A 12,098-nucleotide genomic window follows, 5' to 3' on the forward strand; every position below is an offset into this window, starting at 1 on the left:
CCAGCCAACCTCAAGGGAATGTTCCCGAAAGACATAACCCACAGTGTTCAACTATTGATTCAGAAGAATGTTGATTTGCGTGCATTTAATGTAAAATATAAATTCTTCTGCAAAACTTTTTTTTAAAATGCTAAATGGAGGAATATATGCCTCTATGTTTTTACTTCTGAATTCATCCCTTACATTAAGAACCTAGAAGTGGAAGTTGATAATGTAGAATATTCATTTCTTAGCTGGGGTTTCTATTGCTGAGTTAAAGCATCATGACCAAAAAGAACTTGGAGAAAAGGATTTGTTTTAGCTTATAGCTTATATGTCCATCATTGAGGGAAACCAGGGCAGGAACTGGAACAGAAGCCAAAGAGGAAGGCTGCTTTCAATGGCTTGCCCAACCTGCTTTCTTATACAAGTCAAGACAGCCTGTCCAAGGGTGGTACCGCCCACAATGAGTTGGGCCCTACCCCATCAATCATTCATCAAGCTGATATTCCATAGATCTGCCTAAAGGCCAATCCTAAAGAGGCACATTCTTAATTGAGATTTTCTCTCCCCAGATATATCCAGGTTTGCATTAAGTTGGCAAAAACCAGTCAGTACAAATCTTCTGCTCCATAGAATCCATTTTTAGTCCAGGTTGATGCAGAAAAAAAAATAGCACAGGCAATATAGATTAAACAACATTTATTTCTGCCCATTCTTGAGATTAGGAATTCTAACATTGAGGATCTGGAAGATCCTGGTGTCCGGTGAGGATGGCTTCCTGGTCTATCAGTTGGGGGTTGGGGTGGAATGGAGAGAGAAAAGTGGGGAGGCGAGAAAGAATAGGCAAAGGAGAGATACAATCATCTCTTTGTATCTTCATTGATCCAATTCTGAGAACTACCCCCAACACACACACACACAAGATGTGAATGCCACCAAACCTAACCATCATGCTGGGGATTAGGACATTAACTTGTGTGGCTTGTGTGGATGCAGAAATTAATCCACAGTAACCATTGTCATCACAAGGCTGTTGACACCGTGCTTATGTCTAGATTATATGCAGGCAACTAAATGAAAGTGTCAAACTCATGGGTTTAGAATTATTTGCATGATTAAGTTTCCAGAGTCTCTGTCCCTGAAGAAGAGTTAAACACTTTCAGTATGCGCACACATTTTGAAGAACCTACTCCAAGCTGATTTTCCCTTTTTATCTTCTTACTAGCTAATCACAAAGCCAGATTTCCCACCACCACCAATTCCTGTTTCCTTGTAAGTATCAGACGGTCACTGGTGGATTTTCTGTCTGCTGGCTCTAATCCACAGTCTCTTTGTCAGAGCTCCTGAGGCTACCCTAACCTCATCATAGCACATTTGTTCTGGAGAACCTGGAAAGGCGAGGCCTCCTCCTATAAGTGATTTTACATAGCTACTGAATCTTTATTATGACAAAACAGTTCTTGTATTTCATAACTGTTGAGAAATAATTAATATGTCTATTATATAATGTAAATGTCGTCCAAAGAATTGTTTCTGGATGCTCATTCTAGAGGATTAGATATTTATAAGTTGATAGTTATTTTTATAAGAGGTGGAGGATGGGAAGCAGGTACATGAAGGCAAGTTGGAATAAGTCAAGTGTTTTTTAAGTAAAAGGTAGAATCCATCTACTCAAGAGTAGTTCCTCATGCCTAGCCCTCTGTTGTATGTAAAAGAGGAAGAGCCAATGTTCCTTTTGTCAAGATGTTTTGCAGTTTTAGTGAGCAAACAAGTCACACATGCCTGGTGTGCCTAGCTCATCAAATATTATTTGTGTCAAAGTGTGCAATGTTATTGAGAAAACATTGTGATGTCGTGTGAATGGAGCTGGTGAAGCAGAAGACCCTTGGCCCTTGTATTTAGAGAATGAACTGGCCCCAGAAAATTGGGTGGCTCCTAAGTGAGTAGTGAGGAGGTAGGCAGTAATTTCATGAAGGAAGTAAGCTTGGCTAAGATGAAATAAACATGCCATTTCTACTGGCTGACTTATTTTTCTGTTTTACCCTAGTGACACACAAATCACTTTATTTTCCTATTTTCAAAATAAGCCCATTTCTTCCCCCACTTAAGGGAACTACAATGAGACCACTATTGTTTTGTATCACCCCAGTGCCAAGGAGAAAAGCACCAACCATGTCTTCTAAGGTGTTAACTCTGGGGCAGGGACTGACATCAAGTGTCTTGATTGTTTTTCAATAACCAAGAAAGAGGAGACTGAAATATCACAGCTGCAAAGCTGAGGTGACCCCACTTCCTTACTTTCTCATACTAATGCACAAGAACTGTGTGAGTAGATGCAACATCCCACAGAAAGCTCGCCTACATCCATAACTCCTTCTGCATCTCATCTTCTTAGTAGGCTGCTTGCCATGGTCTACTTTCCTATGGCCATAATGCCTCCTGCCCCTGTCCTCCTTCTGCTAACTGCCCACAGGAGCATTTCAATCTCAGAGTGAGAGCTGTCTCACCTGCCCTCCTGACCTTATGCTGTTCCTAATTCTCCATTGTTGATGTATTAAATAGTTTATGATGTAAAGAGCGGGGTTTCAAGGAATTCTTTTAGTTTTCTTATTAGCTTCACCTTATATCTATTTACTTCACTAAATTTTTAGGATGCTTTGATGATTTGAGAAAGTCTTTCTTTAAAGGACTCAAACGCAAAAGTCTGAGGTGACAGCTAATGCAGGGTTGGTGATCACATGACCAGGTTGGAAGCCTGGATGTTTTGGATGGAAAAGAGATATGCTCACTTCCTTATTACTATTGCTCTCGACACTCAAAGGTTAGCATTGCCTGGTTTGTGCTCTATTTGGAAGAGATTAAAATTTTCAAGAGAGATACACTTTTGAGAATTTTTGTCATAGTTTAAATAATCTCCTTTCCATATGCATAGGTAGTTGGCTAAGGAAATACATAAACTATAAAACTCTAATTAGTTGATCACCTACTCCTTTGTTTTACTATGATGTTGACTGCTTAAATATCTTTGACAACCTTAACTTCCTCATTTGGGAGGGATTGATATTCCCTCTAATGAAAATATAACATAACATAACAAAATCATAAGAAACTGAGGTGGGGGTGCATTCATTATTAAGTAAGTAGCAGTGTCTTGATTCTTTTAACTTGTCAAATCAGAACATCAAGTTAAGAAAAAAATATGTAAGCACTTCCTCTTCTATATGTCTTTGATACCCTTTCTTCTAAAGTCTTGACTAACTATGCTATTTTGGGAGTTTTCTACAATACAGTAAAATGTTTTGGTTAAAAAAATAATCACAGATTATTTTTATGCTGACTACTGGTGTGGTTAAAGTGAGATTCCCTTTTTAAATAGAGAGTGGTTCAGTTAAAGAAATGAACATAAACCAGAAATTATAAACTGGTGACATACAGGCAAGGTTTGGATTGCAGATGTGTTTTATTTGGTCTAAATCAAAGATCCTGACCACACATCTCTCTTTTTTTAAAAATTGTTTTGAGTTTATAAGAAATAATTTTTAAATTGTGAGATCTTGCATAAACATCCAGATTCCTGGATTGTAAAAAATAATCAGATGGCCTGTCAACAACAGAATCACACTAACCATAACATCTTCAGCTTCATGGACAGATGGTAGAACAAATATGGTTGGCTGGGTACCAAACACTCCCCTGCCTTGCTTTCAGAATCCTGATTTTATCTAGCTGTTCATTTTTAGAACAATGGATGTAACTCCATACATGCTATGCTAACCCACTTGTAACAATCAAAATTTCCTTGCCAGTGATTTATAAGTGAATGGGGTAACCTCCCCCCCCATTTTGTCCCTGTGAGATGAGGGAGGGGGTATGTTGGAGAATTTCTGAGGAATGTTTCCCCATTCGTCCTTTCTTCTGGTTGTTGACATCTGGTACTGCTACAGCTGTGCTGTGATCTGAAGACAAGGATGGTGTGGACAAGATAGAGCAGAAAGATAAACAGAATTCAGCTGGACTTCCTAAGATGTTATTGAACTGGTAGATTAACAACTGTTGAACGGGGTCCACTTTTTGCTGGGACATTTTGTACAATCAATAAATTTTCCTTGTTGTCCAAACCATGTCGAGTTGGGTTTTCTCTCGTGAAGTTGCAGTCACTCTAATGCGTGAATTAGCTTTGCCATTACCAAGGTGCCTGCTCTCCTGTTATCATGGTCTGATTTTCCTTTATTATATTTGTGCTGTTACATTCATTGCCAACATGATTTGTCCCTGACAGTGTTTTCAGTCTGCATCCAAGAGCACAGTTCAACATCCAGTAATTCTAGAGTCCACCTATCAAACAATTCTCATTGTTGGAGCCCTTTTTTTCCATGAGGAAGTTTCTTAAGTATGGAGCTACTTAAGTATGGTTGAATATTGGGGATAAGACTGTAAACTTAGAACACCTTATTCTGGCCTGGATATACATTCCTATTTCCTATGAAGTCTAAATCTGCTTATGAGGAACCTTCACACCCTCGACCCCATTGTTTCTGTTCATTTAATTGCATGTTTCCTTGCATCCATAACTCTTCCCAGCCACAGATTTACTTTATCCTCTTTAACAACTACATTTATTTGCTATGTATGTGTGTACTGGCCAGAGGACAGCTTACAGGAATTAGTTGTCTCCATCCACCATCCACTGTGTGGGTCCTTTACCCACTGAGTTATCTTGCTGACTCACACATTATGTAGAGTGTGCATGGGTGATGTGATGTGTGTATGTTTGTGTGTGTGTTCACACACCTATGCATGCATGCATGTGGAGCTCAGAGGACAATTTAATAAAGTCAGGTATTTCCCTTCATCTTTATGGAGGTTCTAGGGATTAAATTCAGGCCACCAGGCTTGCTCTGCAAGCTCATTTACCTTCTGAACCATCTCACCAGGCCTCACATTATCTTTTACGATGTTGACTAATTAAAAATCGTGAACCTAGAACTCTCAAGTAGCCACTTGTCATGTGTGGAGCTAGGAATAAGTCATACACTCACAAAGAGCAGTGTTTGGACATGCTGTGGTTTGGTAAATGATGTTACTTTCTCCTTGATCAACCAAATAGTTCAAACGTTCCTAACACATCTAAAAGGCTCTAATCACAGAGGACCTCTTTTACATTCTCTCTTTCTCTGTTCTTTATTTCTCTCTTTTTGAAAATGTAGTAGCACAACCAATCTACTTGAGATTGCCAACAGCCAGTCCCTTCATTTATCTCACTCATTCTTTCACCGTTCTTCGTCTGACTCTTTGGTGGCTTTGGAGAACTTCAGTTTGTTTTCACAATTACTGATTTTATGTTGTCAGTCTTCTTCCTTAATTTCAATTTGTTTTGTCATTGTTCATCATATTTGCTTATTCAGCAGCAATAATCAATTTAAAAAAAATGTTTAGTGCTAAAATTAATGCATTAGTCCCTCTCAGACTTTTGGCTAAGGTAAAGGGCAAATTTATGTGATAAACAATTATACATTATCTTCCAGAGGTTCCTTGTGTTGAAGTCGGGTTTACTGGAGGAGTAGGCTCTGTCTGAAAAGGATGACTAGCAAACTGATTATGGAGTGTGTTCATATTCCCATTGGTGTGATGGGAAGTGAGCATGCAAGAGCAGGCGGCATGAAGAAGGGGCCTTAATATGCCTCAGCGAAGGCTTTAACTGACCACACTCCAGCTCTGATCATGGAGTCCTTCTCTAATGTCAATCAACCACAAATACCAGTTGCTCCCATCAGAGATGAAGCCTTGGGCAGAATGACTTTTGTAAGTGGGAACAACTTCCAAGAAAGGTCAAACACTCTTGTGGACAACACTGGTAGCCACTGGGGGGCGGGGGGGAGGTGTTCGATGCTGGATAGGTATCTTGGCACTCATGCTAGCCGATTTTATTATTTCTACTTATTTCCTTGAACTTCGTGGTATCTGATTTGCCTTTCAATGAATACTTTTCAATGTGGCTACCTGTCAGGCAGTAGCCAGGGATGACTATCAGCTGACAACATGATTCACTAATGGCTTATGCCACAAGAGCATACCCCAAATAGTGTTAGTTCTACTTAAGCATAGTTCATCAAAATTACCGAGTTTCACAAGAGCCATAACACAAACTGCAAAAAATAAATCATGGCAGTGGCTATTTCCCTTCTTAATATCCACCTCTGATACCCTGCCATGATTGGAAGAGACCCAAATTGAGCATCTTGGTTGAGACAGGGCATCTCTGCAATTATAGCACTTAAAATGTATTCCTTATGCTCACTCATTCCCAGCCTCATTGTGTTGATTAATGGGTCTGAGGATCTGCTCTCCAGATGCACCCTTCCAGAGATAAAGCAGCAGAGTTGTGTATGGTGGTGAACAGGATGTTGAGTTTGAGTGCTTCAGGAAGCCCAGGCATTGGGGCTGGATGCTGGCTCAAGTTTGGTTTGGTGCAAACAGTACCATCACGCCTGAGGCAGAGATGAGATGGGTACCACTCTACATGAGGTGAGCTGGAAATTTTGATTACATAGCCACCAAGTCTCCTTCTCTACACTCTTGCTTCAGCTACCCAAGTTAATTTCCTACTATTTTTTAATTTCATAAAGTATCTATAGCATAAAAATACATGACTCAGTGGCTTTGCCTACATTCACAATACCATGCAACTGTGACCGCTACAAGTTTCTAGATTTTGTCTGCTCTCTCAGAGTGTCTTTATCCATTAAATAGCAACTCCTCGTTATTTGTTCTTTCAATCCCCAGTAATCCCTATTTTAGTTTCTAGTTCTGTGAATTTACCACCCCAAATACTTGTGTGAGATTGTGTGTGTGTGTGTGTGTGTGTGTGTGTGTGTGTGTGTGTGTGTGTGTATTTACATGCCTGGATCATTTCCCTTAGTAGAATGTTTCCAAGCTTCACCCATTGTTACAGCACTTACCTTGGGCCACATCATTTTTTAAAGCTTATTCCACCTAATCCCTCTTACTGTATTTCCTGCTTCAGATCACAGATTTTATATATATGCCTCCATGAGCTCGTACACATCAACACCACTTTCATTCCTGTCCATTTTTTTTTTAGCCAAAATAATGCTTTCTGCTTTTCATCTTGACTTATATTTCTTGGAGACAAACCTAAGTTGATGATTTCATACTTTCTATTCCTAGTAGTATACAAACTTCATTTTAAATTTGAGTTTATGACATCCTCTTCTATATGCAAGGTTGTTTGGGGAACAACAACCAAGTACCTTTCTTCACTCATGTGTTGACATCTTAGTTCTGTAACCATCATGGGAAAGACAATTTAAGGAAGTTCACAAATTCACTTAAGTGTAAAAAATAAATAAACAGAAAAAAATTACTATGGTTATTAGTTTCCCATAATGTCCCAATAACTTTCTTAAAAGTGACAGCCACTGACCTGCAAAAGTTGTGATATTTCTCTTAGAGAAATCTTCCATTCAAGCTAAGTATTATGACTCAGCAGAGGGACCCCCCGGCCTCCTTCCCCCTCGTAAGTCAATGTACACCACTAAATTGACCTTCTAAACTCTGGCTGCCATGGTAACTTGCTGAGACAGGTGTGTCTTTTGTGCCTATAATTGGCATGGGACCTTCAGCATCCAGCTTCAAGCAAGATTTCTTTAATCTTTCATGCTATTAGCAAGACTGAGCAGAGCCACCAAAAAACTGAAGGGTCAAATGGGCAGAAAAAGGAACTTGAGAGGAAAATGTGCTAGAGCAATGCAGAGGAGAAATAGGAAGACAGAAAAGGAGAACGTCCATGGCAGAGGGTACACAGCACCCAGGCAGGACCAACAGTCATCCTTCTGTTGTCAACAGCCGGCTTTCATCCTGGTGCAAATCATTTAAACTTTCTGAACACCTTCAGATCTGTTCATCTATTAAATGAGATAAAATTCATAATTTTTCAACTGGCAAGGATGGTTCTGTAGTTTGAATGTTGAGTGTCCCCAAAGGTCTATCAAGTAAAGGGTTGGTGCTTTTGGGAAGGGGTGTAACTTTTAAGAGGTGGAGCCAGAGGGGAGGTAGTCAGGTCATTGAGGATCTTGTTGAAGGGAATTGTGAGACCCTGCCCCACTACTTGTTCTCTCCTTTGCACCTCAGACATGAGGTGAATGACTATGTTTTCTTCACTGTAAATTATAGGCTCAGTATGGGCTCAAAGCAATACGGCCAACTGACCATCGACTGAAACCTCCAACAAATAGACATCTTTTCTTTATTAGTTGATCATTCTGGTGATTTGTCATAGTTGCCTCTGATTAGCACAGAGCATTTTCTAAGAATCATATATAGGTAGTATAGAACATAAAAAGTGCTGGGCATGGTGGCACATGCCTTTAATCCCAGCACTCGGGAGGCAGAGGCAGGCAGATCTCTGGGGAGTTTGAGGCCAGTCTGAGCTACAGAGTGAGTTCCAGGACAGTAGCTAAAACTACACAGAGAAACGCTGTCTTGAAAAACAAAACAAAACAAAAAAAGAAAAAGAAAAATATATAGGGAAGTATTCTGATAATTTGGAAAGATAGAAGGTATATATACATTAATGGCTTATCAAAAAGATGAGTATTATAAAATGTCAATCACAGAGCCACTCTGTATAGGTTCTTATGTCACACATATTTGTGGAGGATGTAGACTTGGAATATTTAATAGTGACTGTTACATTTCACACTGATAAGCATTCTTTGATTATCCCTTTATTTCCACCTTGGTATGCTTTTAGAATTTTCTTCATATCCCTTGTCAGTTTTCCACATTTTTAATTAAATTTAAATCTCAGTTAGAACTTCTACATCAAATTGAATTCTCTTCTTGCTTTGAGGCTATGTGGAGCAATGGTTTTGGATTTCTATCATAGGGACTCAACAAACAATAAATTTGCAGAACTTTTTAGAGAGAAACATTGCAGCCAGTTGTAGATTTGTGCTTTTAGACAGGGTAACATAATGTAGCGACACAAGCATACACATGCACCATGCTTTCTTTGTGTGGTGTGTTCATTTAACTTTAGAGCAATGTTCTATAAAAATTGTCACATATTTCAAATGAGGAAGTTGAGATAAAGATGAAAATAGGTGATTTTTCTCCCACATCATGTAGCTACTGTGTTGAAACAGCACACAAACTTAGCTACCCTTCATCCATACTTTTTCTTTCAGTACCAAAGGTCAAACTCTGAAGGTCATGCATGCTAGGCAATAACTCGAGTCACACCCTTCCCACCTCCTCCAAATTCACTATCTGCATCACCATGTTGCCAATTGCAAAACTATTTTGCACAAAAAAAAACACATGTAATACCATAATGTTAAATATGCAAATTCTACTATTTTATCTCTAATAACAATGGTTATAGACATTTCATGATTAATATTCACTGTGACAACTAACAAAAGGCTTCCTTTAAAGCTTAACATGTTTGCAATTTTTGCTTATCTGGTACTTTTCCTTAGTTCTCCAACATAAATGTTTACAAGCTTCTACTTACCATGTTGATATTAGGGCCAAACTGTTGAACCTCTTTTCATGCTGTCCATTATGGTTCTTAAGCCTTGTGTAAATAAATATAGAGATAAAATGATTGCTGAAATAAGGATAAATGTCTACAAGGAAGCACAGAGAGGATGTTTACGAGAAAAGGGCAGAAGAAACTTGTCAATGGAGTTACCATGTGAATCTGGAATTATATTTGGTCACATACTTATAAAGAAAAATGGCCTTCCAGAGAGATACTAGAATTAATAATGGTCATGCTCCCAACAAAGGTATAGCATGTTCAGGGTACTGCATGCAGATCATTAAGACTACTAGTAAACCCAAGAGTTTTGTTTAAAGTAGCATTTCTGTATCTATATATGACACTCTTTAAATGTACACACACATTATACATACATAAAATTAAAAAACAACTTTATAACACAAAGGAAAAAAAGTTAAAAATGAAGAATCTTCAGGAATTTTAAAGCCAGACCAAATGAGATGCTTGAAGTATCAAACACAGTGCTACATGTTTATGAGCAACACTCATTACCCAGAACTACTCAGAAAACAAGTATTAATTAAAGAGGAAAGAGAAGCCAATGCAAGACTCACGGTGCCCTTAAAGTGAGAGAAAAAAGGCTGTGATGAAAAACAGGAAAACCACAGAAGGGAAGCAGGACCAGTGGGCTGGAACACACAGAGGGAGCCTGGCTCTTCCTGCTCTGAGACCTGAAACTTTTCAGGACGTCTTTGCTGTTGGATAAAGCTAGATGACCTGTCTATATCTTTTGCCTCGATTCTCACCTGGTGGCCTATGGACACTCTGTAAATACAGTCAGTGGTTCTTTACATGATCTACACTCAGATCACAGAATCACACCCATTTGGAAAGGCACTGTAACAGAGAGTTTACAATAGGGCATCCATCATGTCATCCATCCCTTTCATCATTAGCTATGAATAAAGACCCCTGCCATTCATCTTCCCTTCCTTTCTCTTCTTTCTTTGTTGAGACAGTGTTTCACTGCGTAGTCCAGGCTGCAATAACTCATGATCTCCCTGCTTCAACCTTAGTGTTGGAACTACAGGCAAGTGAATAAATGTTTCCCATTGAACTGAATTCTGTGGATTGAGAACCCAAATAGTAGCTTTAATATTCATAGCACTGAGCAAATAAAAAATGATGCTTTCTCTTGTCTATGAAGTTCAGTTATAGTGATTTTATTGATTGTGGCTACATTTTGTATCACTGTACAGTCATTATTTTCAACATCTTAAACATCTACATTTTGGCTCCTGAAATTATGGATAGCAGAAGTAGAAATTCTGAAATCTAGATAATAGGAATATCAAAAATCATGTCATTTTCCCCTCCCCACAAAATCAAACATAAAGAAATACTTAAAAGGCCCATGTCTAATTATTTGTTTATTCACTCTTAGACTTATTGGGCTTTTTGGATAACATAAACTTATTGAGGGTATAAGAAAGAATACTTATACTCCTATCCTTATAATGACTTTATTTGTCATTAATTTTGTTGGGAGTGATATTAAATAATGAAGTAATAAAAAAATTCCTTCATGTTCCCAAACAATCAACTTTGAAAGTATTTATCATATAATGATGGTTCCTGACCAAATGTAGACATAAAAATTTTCTGTGTAATATTACAACACCAGCATTTCATATTATTAGTATTCTGGACCACCTTGAGAGGGACCTGTGCTTTCAATGTGGAATTCCTAAGGACTTGACTGTAAAGTGTTTCTCATGTGCATATTTGTCAGACATGGCCTCTTGAACTGACCTGTTTTGTTGAAACTGGAGTTTCAACACTTCCTGTTTTGTTGAAACTGGAGTTAATATACAAATAGAAATTTTGAGTTCTTAAGTTAATCTACAGACTGTGCATCTTTCCCTAAGGACTGACTCAGAAGACCACAGAATAACTCAGCTTCAGCAATCAGTGAGGTTGCATGCATCAGGGTCTCACCAGAGAAACCATGTGATCTGTGTGGTCTAGACTTTCTTCTTAAAGTGTAAATGGAGAAATACAAAGGAAGACTCCTTGCTGGAATGGGATAAGTAGATTTCTACCAAAAAGGGCTGTTTTAAGGATCCACTTCACAGATCAAAGTAAATTTGACTATGAAGAGAAAACGGGCAACTGCACCATTGTAAAAAAAAACTCAGTGGCCACTAGCACATTGCTAGTGTGGCATAGCTCAAGTTTATTCTTGTTGTAGAACCGAGACAAGCTTGAAAATGTAGGGTAAGCTATGGGGACCTTCCGGGGCTCTGGCTTTGAACAAGAGCAGCTGAAACTCTCTGAGAGGACACAGAAGATGTCAAAGCACCCAGATGCTTCTCTGGAAGCTTGGTGACTCTGCACACACTATTATGGGTTTTAATCCCTGCAACAGGGACTCTGCCTGGTGGGCTCAGGAGTAACAGTGAAATAGAGAAACACCTGCAGTTTGATGACTAGGGAAATGTGTCTAACAGATCCATAGCAGGTGGCTTGGTACCTATCCCCTCTAAACCCAATGATACAAGAACACTCAAGTGTTTATGTTCATAAT

General features: G+C 38.8%; 1 protein-coding gene across 3 annotated transcripts in view; it reads left to right on the forward strand.

The window, feature by feature from the left end:
• LOC114702671 (disintegrin and metalloproteinase domain-containing protein 28) overlaps nt 1–12,098 on the forward strand; it is a 98,145-nt gene that overhangs the window by 57,948 nt on the left and 28,099 nt on the right. For 2 of the 3 annotated variants that reach the window (XM_037208426.1, XM_037208430.1), the window contains one exon: nt 1,208–1,254. In XM_037208426.1, the coding sequence (XP_037064321.1) occupies nt 1,208–1,254 (47 nt within the window). Of the gene's footprint in view, nt 1–1,207; nt 1,255–3,926; nt 4,089–12,098 lie in introns of those variants that run through there. The other variant, XM_028883168.2, reaches the window with a different exon arrangement.

The sequence above is a fragment of the Peromyscus leucopus genome, chromosome 9, assembly GCF_004664715.2.
Source record: "Peromyscus leucopus breed LL Stock chromosome 9, UCI_PerLeu_2.1, whole genome shotgun sequence".
In the NCBI taxonomy this organism is placed as follows: Eukaryota; Metazoa; Chordata; class Mammalia; order Rodentia; family Cricetidae; genus Peromyscus; species Peromyscus leucopus.